Below are 11,373 nucleotides of genomic sequence, written 5' to 3'. Positions count from 1 at the left end.
ATTTATAAGTCACAAGGAATTTTTCTAAACACGTAGATCTGGTAACAGCCCGTCGCTTTATTTGGAGAAAGCCAATGAAGTGAGGAAAGTCTCTCCTGGACAGTTGCATTTCTGCAGTTCTGAAACAACATGGGAACCAAGTTCTACTGAAATCTACAGGATTGTTAATAATGCCAGAGAGGAAGGCCACCTACTACTGCAGAGCCCCTCCAACAGCAGAAGTCCACCACTACTTCTGTGGGGGTCTCTGGAGGGCCTTCTTAGATTAGAGTTCAAGACCTAAAAAGTCATGTGTCTTTGTTCTTTGCTATTAACTCTGAATCATTCAGGGTTATGTGACAGAAGTGATACGATTACACAATTAAATATTAGAAATGACCACCGAGTATATCTTGTTTATTGTTTATGATTTACACTTAAAATTATGGGCTGGCATTATAGAACAATAAACCAATCATTACATTTAGACCTGGGCTTTCAAAAAACTTGTATTCCACTTTAACAGTTCATATATATTTAACAGCTTATATATAAGTCCAGATCACAAGAGTTAGTTAGCTTAGAGATAAACAATTAAACACAAAAGAAAACACATGAATCTAACTTTAAATATCAGTGTTCATATTACAAGAAAAAAAGAAAATGTTCAAAAATAAAATTAAGTCAAGTCACAACATAGAGAAATAAGATAAATGATACTTTATTCATATTTATACTTATTTCTAATTTACCTTCATATTTAACTTTTTTTTCCAAAAGAATCCAAGGTAAGGTCAAATAATAATTTGGGGTCTGAACTTGTCAGCCTCAGCTTATACTGGTTTGTTACCACAAAAGCCTAAAACTTCAATTTTTTTTTCTTTTTAAAATTTTAAACCAACTATTTTTTACTTTTTAAAATTTTTTTAGTACTGGGGATTGAACTCAGGCCCTTGCACTTGTGAGGCACGTGGCAAAACTACTGAGCCAAATCCCTGGCCCTCAAATTTTCTTCATGGCAGCTGTTTGTAGATAGTAGGGAATCAACAATATAGGACAGTTAACGGATTGAAAGCAAAAAGTACAACAGCTATCTTAAATTTAGCTCACTTGCTGGTTGAGCTTGGACCAAAAACCTCTTAACAACTGGCAGATAACTGTTAAATCTTAACAGGCAAAAAAACTAAAACAAAAAACAAAACAAAACAAAACAAAAAAACCCCCAAGTACATTCTTTGGGATAGCTGCTGTCTAGGAAAAGAAAACCAAGGTCCCTTAATACTGTCTAAATATAATGCGTGGCTTATTACAAAGACATCTGTAGCAATGTAAGTTTAACCAGTAAGTGTCACAACTGATCAACGCTACTTGAAAGGAAAAAAAAAAAAATCACACTAGCCACGTATTTCCACAATATACACATGAGAATTAATTTTAATCTGATTTGACTCCTTGACACTAACTGATCATCAATGAAATATGGTATGGAAAGATCACATAGTAGAAAACAGGCAAAGATTAGTTTATACAACAGTGACTATGTACATCCCAAGGAAAACATGCTAGCTAATGCAACATTAAGGCCTGAATGTAAGCATTTCCCAAGTCACAGAAGCCCCAAAGAACCCCTAAATTACAAATTACCACATTACATGCATGCAATGTTCACTTTTGTTTTACCCATAAAAGGATACACAGTATTTTGCTGTAAATACCAGACACATTTACAATATATGCAAAAATTAGAATGCAAATGTTATGTTCCTTATATTTAAGCCTCAAATGTGTCAACAGTGAAAATTCATTTATTTTTAAGAATGGAGAAAAGAGACAAAATATAAATACTCAGAAAAACTACACAAATAAAATGAAATTCTGCATTTGGAAAGCCACAGAAACACACCTCAAACTAAATTTGTTGATGGACCACTTGGATGGATGTACACTCACTATGTGCTTTACTACTTTACTTGCTCAAACGTGATTTTCTAAAAGCCATTGTTTTCTAGTGTTGATTATCATATCACATCTGAAGTGAGCTGTTCTGCCCACACTTGTACAAACTTGCCTACTGTGTGTGATCACCTAAAAGAAGCTGTGCAATTATGGTTTGGGGTTAGATAATTCAAGATGACCCTGTGCAAAATTTCAGACCTCCTCAAAATACTCCCAAACCAAATCACTTGAAACTAACTACATCCAATACTTATTAAGCAAATATGCCAGGAGTGTTCTGGACCTTCAAGTATAATTTTAACGAAGTACAAACAGGTTGGGGAAGATCAACCTGTTTCATAAGGCCACCTAATTCATCTCATTGTACTAAGAACTGAGCACACCAATTCTTTATATGCTTTACTAATCTTTACAGTAAGCACACCAACTGTTTATTAAATAATTTACAATCTATTTCAGGGAGCATTCTAGGATTTTAAATCTTGTGATGTTCTGGCCAAAATTTTAGTCTTTGGCACTGAAAAGTCCCAATGGTAAACAAACATGGAAAAGTAGAAACATTTCTAAAGAACTTCTCAGTATTATGAACCAAGAGATTTGGGTATAGCAAAAAACAAAGGGCCCATGAAAACCATGTTTTACAGTTTATTTCAAGTGAAACCAAATATTAGTACTGTTGTGATCACAGTCTTCACATCTGATGTGAACACGAGAGCTTAACTATAATCTCTTAGTGGCAGTTCTTTAGACAAAACCAGTAACACGTGCCACATAGATGACTATCTCTTTTGGAGAGAATTAACTGATAAGCTTGACTCTACAATTAGTATCAACATATTCAACTAAAGAAAATGATGCACTGCTTTAACATTCAGCTTGGAAATGTTTAGTACTTTCTGCAAACCTAAATTCAGTTTAGAAAGTTAGTATTTTCTTTCTAAACTATGGCATAGACTATATATAGCACTTTAAATATATTTATATATAATTCTTTGCACATCAGATTTAGAAGAAATTTGAAGATTTACTCTGATAGACTGATCTCATTTCCATTCAAGGTTTAGGGGGCTTCTGCAGTGCTGTCATTTGAAGGTGGGGCATCCGGATCAGGCTCAGAGGAAGCAGCTGCAGATGCTTCAATAACTGCAGGTGGGAAATGACGGCGGCACACGGGGCACGTTCCCGACTGAGAGAAGAGACACATTAATAGCCACCAGACACACATTAACTGCCATGCACGTATCTCGATAGAGGAAAGATAGTATCATTGTCAAAATAACAAATCAACTATTTTAAGAACTAAATAAATGTCTAACCTATACAACATACAAAGACAAAATTTTAACATTATTTACTCTATAATTTCTTTGACAGTAAACATCTCATGATTATTTTTCTAGTTTTTCTTCATCGTATTTTTTTTTCTCATTGAGTTTATTGGTACATTTTAGGTATACAGTACAGTTACATTCATCATTGGGATCTTGTACCTTTACATGACAGGTCTCCCTTCACCCCCTCCTACCTTCCCTTTTCTTCCTATTCATCATGTTTCTAATTTTAACATAGTTCACTGAAGAGGTGAAGTGTAGTTCAGTGTTTGACTACTATGTACCAGGCCCTGAGTTAAATTAGATCCCTAGAATCTCTCTCTCTCACACACACGCACGCATATGCACATGCACACACACACAAAGAAAGGTAATTCACCTTTCCTTTGGTGAATTTTAATTAAAACTCTTTATAGTTAGATCCCTAGAATCTCTCTCTCTCACACACACACGCACATGCACACGCACACACACACAAAGAAAGGTAATTCACCTTTCCTTTGGTGAATTTTAATTAAAACTCTTTATGCTTGGCACTTGTGCTGTGTTAGAAGGTGGGCAAAAAAAACGTATCATATATCCTCACAGAGGTCTGAGTTGTTGGCCAAACAATGAACTGGACTGAAGTGTATCTATTATGCACATATTAGAGAAACAACATCCATTATGTCACCAAGTTTATTTCCTCCAGGAACTTTCTTAGCATATATTATATTAAAGCCTCACTTTAGTGTAGCATAGATATGTCAAAGCAGATGGGCTTCAGATCTTTCTTTCTAAGCCATGTAGTATCTTTCCAGAAAGAGATGGAGTTACTCGTAGGTACCTTTTTATGCATGAAAACACAAATCAACCTAATTAACCACAGAATTGGCATGGAAGGTGATGAAGGGGAAGCAAGTACACTGGGAGCCCATTTTAGAACCAATGGAAGATAACAGAGCTTTACCAATCTTTAAATTAAGGGCTCCTGCTGTTTATTAAATAATTTACCAGCTATTTCAGGGAGGGTTACATGTAAGATTTTACATTTTAAGAAACTCTGGCCAAAATTTCAGCCAAGCAGATCATTCCCTTTCAAATCTGTTCTTTTCCCCAAAGAGATTTTCCTGACAGAAGGCAGGCTGAAGACGTCATGATACTGAGCTTTAATAAAGAACTGTATCTTGATAACTTTCTTCCTGGAGGAAACCAGGAAAGGTTTCACCCTAAGCTGTTTCCTCATGGGACACAGACTGAACATATTGTTACCTGGAGTTAGAGCAAAGTCAAGTATAATTCAAGATTGTACAACAGGTATAATGTTAACAATTTAAGAATTTAGGTCAGTAAACATTTACTGTGCATTTACCATACAGACTAGGCCCTAACAACAACATTTTAGAGTCAAACAGATAAGAGCCATGTAACCTTGGATGGGTAACAACTGCTAAAAAGTGGGAATAAGGATACTAGTCTTTCCTCAAGCTATTGTGAGGATGAAATGGGAAATCAAATGAAAAACTGGAAAAACTGTGGATGTATATATTATCAGATGGGAATACTGGTTATTGAGCAGGTGGAGGTAGTAGGGAAGGGGATTTGAGATAACAAGATTGTAGCAAATGGAAAAATATGCAAATAATGCTTTGTAAAAATAAAGCTACAACACAAATTATGCACAATGACATAAGAGGAGCTAAAAGCAACAACTGAATAACGAATTTGATTTCATATAGGAATAGTGAACACTTCTGCATTGGACTTCAGAGATTTTAAATAGAGTTTTCAGAAGATGAAGCGGCAGTAAAAGAAAACAGAAGAAAAGGAAAAGAAAACAGGAGAAGGAAAGGAGAGGGGAGAAAAAATAGAGAAAAGGAAAACAACAGCTATTAAGAGAGAGAACTGTAACATTAAAGTAGGTGATTTGGGAATTTCTACTAGTTGGTAAATATTTTTCATGCAAAAATACAGATTATGGAGAAGATTTCAGTAAAACTTTCATTTCGTAAATAATTCAAATATGCTTAAATTGTTGGGTACATATGTAAGGACATTATAACAAAACCAGAATAGGTGGCTGTAGATAGGCAATTAAGTTTCTTTCATACAAATTCTCATAAGCACCAGCCCACACTAGCTGAATACCTATTTATATGGCTATAGTACAATCTGAGTAGTGTCATAAATATCTTGCTTGAGATATTTTTAAAAACAAATTTCAAGGCTGCAATAAGAAGTACAGTAATTACTGTGGTTTCCATTGGCTTTATGAAATGTTGGTACTGTAAAGTAAAATAGTTCCATATCATCCGGATCTGTAACATTAAAGGCAACCAGTCTTTAATTCTGAAGTACTACAGAGGAAACTTGCTCCACTGCTAGTGGGAATGTAGACTGGTGCAACCACTGTGGAAATCAGTATGAAGGTACCTCAAAGAACTAGGATTGGAGGTCCCATCTGACCCAGCTATCCCCCTGCTGGGTGTCTTCCCTAAAGAATTCAAAGAATTGTACCACTATGATATATGTGTACCCCTGTTCATAGTAGCACAATTCGTGATAGCTACAACTTGGAAGCAGCACAACTGCCCATTAACGGGAGACAGGATAAAGAAAATGTTTTTTGTTTTGTTTTTTTTTTAAATAAAATGGAGTAGCACTCAGCCATAAAGAATGAGAAATTAGAGACATTGATGGCTAAATGAATACTGAGGTGATACTCAACTGAAATAAATAGGATGCATATGTGTAAATAAACTGACAGTGTAAATAAGGACTATAATAGATAACATGAAATGGGAAGAAAAGGTGCAAAGGGGAAGGGGATGTGCGAGGAGTAAGGGGAAAGAAAGAAGGGAATGGAATTAACATGAGAAAAAGAAAAAAAAAGGAAAGAAAGTCTTTGTAGAAAGGGAGGGGTGGAGGTGTTGAAGGGAGGGCAGGGTAACAGGAATAAATAAGAACCAAGATGGATTATGTAAAGGTACAAATTTCCAATGATGAATGTCATATTGTATACCTTAAATGCACCAATAAATTTTTTAAAAAAATTCTGAAGTACTACAGAATTGTAGCTAAATATAATAGTCTTAAAAGACATTACTGTTATCATTAACTTGTAAGATAAAGTAAACCTAAAACTTACCTTTTGTAGCCAAATTGAGACACAAGGTTTGTGAAAGAAATGGTGACAGGGTAACTCTGTTGCTATATCATCCTTAATATACTCACTGCAACAGATTGGACAGCACTGCTCCTGACCAATAGCTGAAAATAACCAATAATTTAGATCTATCAATTACCTAACTTGAATTAAAAAAAATTAAAAATCAATACAGTAAAATCAATACAGCTATGAAAAGACAAAAAAACACATTTTAATTGACAAACATGCGTATGTTTAATACATGACAATTTGGAATTTAATGAACACTGATTGGTTTTGTTAGAAAAGTTGACTTTTCAATACATTAAAAATATTCTTCTACTAATTCCCAATGATGAATGTCACCATATTATAGATCTAAAGTGTACCAATAAACTTAATGAATAATAATAAAAAAAAATTACCCTACTGAGTGAAAGTTTGTCAGTATCTGGTTTCTACAGGCTGCCTGAGTAAAGTTTCAAGAGTCAACTACTTCATCTTCTTTCAGTGATGGCAAAACTTTTAGTGCTTTCAATGCTAACAAACAGCACGCATGCCACAGGGTTTGCCACCACTGTTCTAGGTGTGCTGAAAACTTACATGTACACGTCATTCAGCTTTGCACTTACCAGTGTGATCTTCAAGAACAAGGGTCTCGGGAAGGCCATCGATGCTCTCCTTACTGGCTGGTGGATTGGCCACCTCAACATCCACTGCAAGGGACTCTAAATGGGCCAGTGCAGTCTGAAAAAGAAATGTTACAGTTCTTTGTCAGAAAGTTTTTTTAAATTAGCAGTGGAAAACCATTTTTAAGGTATCTTACAGAATTAAATTTATCATATTCTCTTCGTATTGGTTTTCTCTGTATTAGTCTTTTGTCTCCTTAGCCTTCTTCCAAAAGAAACCACTATTACCAATAAACCAAACACTAAATACACATGCACATATACAAAGCCCTACTTCTCCCAAGTAAAAATCTATCTTGCCTCAGCAATCATCTACTTGACCATTACAATCATATTTTCAGAGGACTGGTTTTATCATCCAACTTAGGAGTTTCTATGCGGGATCAGTAATAGGAAGAATGTGAATAATAAACATCACTTTATGAAAGATAAAATACAGTGAGGTTACTACATTTTCAAGTATGGAAACCACTAATGCACTTCTGCATGGTTTTATCTACTACTGGCAGAGTCAGCACACCAACCTTTCCAGCTTAAAAGATCACTAAGTTACCTGGGCTGTGCAGCTCAAATGTGTGTATAAGATGATTGTTCTAGGAAGGATGGGAAAAGCACTACCTCATGCCTCACTACCTCATATGACCACCTCATATGAAGAATCCTCATTCTTTCAGGTTTTAACTGAAAAGGAACAGCAGGTAGGACTTTAATCTTTTTTGCCTGCCCCCTGTACAACCATATGTTCTTACTGTACTTTCTGCCCATCCTATAGATACTATCAGCTCCTCAGGGACTGGGAAAGCCCTGTGTCTTCCAGGAAGCCTATGTCAGCAGTTGCAGACCACACTGGTATCTTCCTTCTGAACAACCACCATATTCAAATAATTATTATACAGATTAATAATTCCTTGTATTTTATTCCAATCACAGCATCACTAATAGCACAGAGTGATGAAAAGATCTTAACTTTAATCTAGTTTAATGCTTTGTTATTGAAATGATTATCAAAACGGGGACCCCCCTCCTGGTGGGAATGCAAAATGGTATAGCCATTATAGAAAAAGAGTATGGCCATTCCTCAAAAATGAAAAATAGAGTGATCACATAATTTATCAATCCCACTTTTGAGTTTATGCTCAAAATAACTGAAAGCATAGGCTGGAATAGATATTTGTACATCTATGTTCATTGCAGCATTATTTACAAGAGCCAATACGTGGGAGTGATCCAATTTTCCATTGATGGATGAATGAAAAAACAAAATGTGGCATATACACACAATGGAGTATATTCAATCTTGAAAAGGAAATTCTATCACATGCTACAACATGATCTTCCTATGTAGAAGTGTGCCTGACAGCTAACATTGTATTCTTGTGTATGGCAAACACAATCATATATGCCTAACTAGCATAGACACATCCATAGATACTATATAGAACTAACTAGAGGGTACAGTCAATCCCAAAGCAAAGTAAGAACTAGAGAAAAAACAAAAAGGTTCACCCTGTTCATACACACAAAAATATTGAACATCAAATTTTACTCTGGACTTACAGGGGGACCACAGGGAAAGAAGCACTGTATACAAACTGAATTACTGCCAACTGCTCCAAATTTACTTCTCATTTCTACTCTGTGAAAACAGAACTGGGTCTTTTAAGTATTTTTCCTGTGTCCACTAGCACGACCTTCAGCTCTGTCAACAGAACGTGCTGGGGAGACAACACAGGAGGACGTGACTTCACAGGCCCCTTGGGCTGATGACTGGGAGCCTGCAGGGTGGGAGGCTTCTCCAGCACCAGTCGTTCAGTGTAGGCGGTTCTTCCCGCTTCTTCTGTCTTCTAAAGTATACGCAGCTCCTCCAGTGCCTAGCAACCCCAGTGTAAGGTGGCCAGCAGCCTCTTCTGGAGCCTATTTTAGGTGCTTTTGGAGCAGAGTGCACCCAGTGAACAGTTTCTCAGGTGTTCCAAAGGGGAGATTTCTTGCCAAGTTCTGCCAACAGAATACCATGTAAGTCAAGGCCGTGTCTTCCCCAACAAGGTCTGGATCTCAGCTGTATGGAATGGGGAGGTAGAGACCTCCATCTCAGCCTGAAAGTTGTTTCTTAAATCAGCTGTTTCTATATTCCTAGCATCCACTTTACCTCCTACTAATTCCAATAAGCCAATCTCTAACGTCCTGTAGTAGGCAATAGTTTACATTAAACTTTCCCTGTTTAAATTATTATTGTTCTCTCTTGTGGCACAAAATTGGTATTAGGCATGGTCCGTGAACACTAATCTGTAAGTAAAAGATTCTGGGATAAGTCTGCTTGGGCCTCTGGGCTTGAGTTCAGTGCTGAGGTCCTTGCTAATGGGAATGGGATGTTATTAACACGGCCTCTGGTGGTATTACAATTCATCAAGCTACCACTATTGACTGTGAAGAGCAGCTTACTGACACACGTCTTGGAAGCCCGGGTAAATACACTTGACTTTATGGCTACAGGTATCTACTATAAAAACTAATATGGAGATGGATTATTTTGTGCCTGCACACTTACAGAGAAAACACAAATTCAGGTCTGTTAACTCTCAGCTCAAGAAAGTTTGAGAACCAGAGCTTCCATGATAGTGCTAAAAGAAGCTCTTATTTCTGAAAATTAAACACCAAATTTAATTGTGTGGACTGCTAGCTTAAAATGAGATAAAATTCTCAATATGTCAAATTCCTCAAAAGCTATACAACTGACTGGTTTAAGAATGGGATTCTGAAACTTGAAAAGAAAGATCTGGTTGAATTGGGATGAACTAACAATCATGAATCTCCAGATGCACTGGGCTTCCTCTGAGAAAAACATCACGATAATTTCACCTGAAGGCTGCACTTACTCTTAGGTCTTCCCTGCCCAGTGGCAGTTTCTAGAAAACTACAGCACCCAAAAGAGAAGTAAGGCCAATCTAGGATACAATGTCTTCAGGAAAATAGGTCTGGGTCATTCTACCAGGGAAAGTATTCTAAGCCAGGTAATGTTCTGGCTGAGGGCAGGGAAACTGTGGAACAGTTGTAGGCGAAGGAAATAGCTATTATTGCCTGTAACCAAATGTAGAAACTAGTAGATTTTCATGTTTTCTATTTACTTATTTTATGTATGTAACTGTATATACTAACCATTTGCTTGTTTTCTCTCCTTCCAATTTCTTGCTGGAAATTAACTTTACAATTTAGTCTTATTTGTTTTGTTTTTTGAGACAGGGTCTCATGTTGTAGACCAGGCCAATCCTCTTGCCTCAGCCTCCCAAGTGCTGGGATTACAGGTATGCGCCACCATGCCCAGCTTTGCAATTTAAGAGAATATTCAGTGTGACTGAATTTGTGGAGAAATTAGCATAATTAGTGAGAGATATAATGATTTTGGGATTGTTCATTCTGGGGAAAAGGTTACAACTTTATTTGTAAGAATTGCCCTAGCTTGCTTGTCAGGTAAGGATATAATTATACTGTTGGATAGGAGGTCAAATGTGTACAGAAAAGTAATTAAAGGTACAGGGTATTCCAGTTACTGAACTGTTGCTTCTGAAATCCAAATTCACTATTTCTGTCAGCTTTGTGAATCTGAGCCATGCAATATTTTTCTTCCCAACAGACAGCATATTATTATGTTTTGTTCACAGAGGACACTAAAAACACAGAATAGAAGGCCCTTGCTTGAACCCGGTGTGCTTGCTTTACAGGCATCTGTGGCATTTGTTGCTTTCTCTAGCCTCACACTCATAATGCACACAGCTTCTCCAGTGGCTAGCAGCTTCCTGCAGAACCCTGGACAGCTCTGTAGTGGAACATTTTCAGTAAGAAACTCCTGTGAAGAACTAGCCCTGGTATTCTCAAGGGCTAACTTCTAGCAAGTTCCAGAGGACAGCTTTCCAGTAGTTCCTCCAAAACAGCACCAAAGTTAGTAGAAGAGTTAGCACTCTTCTTTGGGTGTTCTATCTTACCCTGACAGCTGGTGACTACTTCTCAAATGTGCTTTGCCTGTATTCTTTATAATTACATTTTATTTATTTATGTATTTATTTTTTGGTTTTTTGAGACAGGGTCTCACTGTGTAGTTGAGAATGACCTGGAACTCACTATGTAAGCCCAAACTGGTCTCGAATTCACAGAGATCTTCCTGCCTCAGCCTCCCAAGTGCTGGGATTAAAGGCATGTGCCACCACACCTGGCTTACATTTATTTCTAATACTAGCAATTCCCTATTACTCAACTTATCTTATTATTTACTAATTTCTATATTGATCTTCCCCATCAA

The 11,373-nt window shown here is 36.7% G+C and overlaps 1 protein-coding gene across 2 annotated transcripts in view; it reads right to left on the bottom strand.

The window, feature by feature from the left end:
- Positions 1 to 1,850: 1,850 nt before the first annotated feature.
- Pja2 (praja ring finger ubiquitin ligase 2) overlaps positions 1,851 to 11,373 on the bottom strand; it is a 61,875-nt gene continuing 52,352 nt past the window's right edge. For both annotated transcript variants that reach the window (XM_010632226.2, XM_010632227.3), the window contains exons 8-10: positions 7,026 to 7,140; positions 6,394 to 6,515; positions 1,851 to 3,121 (exon numbers count right to left, since the gene is read on the bottom strand). In XM_010632226.2, coding sequence (XP_010630528.1) covers positions 2,996 to 3,121; positions 6,394 to 6,515; positions 7,026 to 7,140 — 363 coding nt within the window. In that variant the 3' untranslated portion in view covers positions 1,851 to 2,995. The remainder of the gene's footprint in view (positions 3,122 to 6,393; positions 6,516 to 7,025; positions 7,141 to 11,373) is intronic.

This window comes from Fukomys damarensis, unplaced genomic scaffold (assembly GCF_012274545.1).
Source record: "Fukomys damarensis isolate Sample0158 unplaced genomic scaffold, DMR_v1.0_HiC HiC_scaffold_3, whole genome shotgun sequence".
NCBI lineage: Eukaryota > Metazoa > Chordata > Mammalia > Rodentia > Bathyergidae > Fukomys > Fukomys damarensis.
This window is presented reverse-complemented; position numbering and strand designations above follow the sequence as displayed.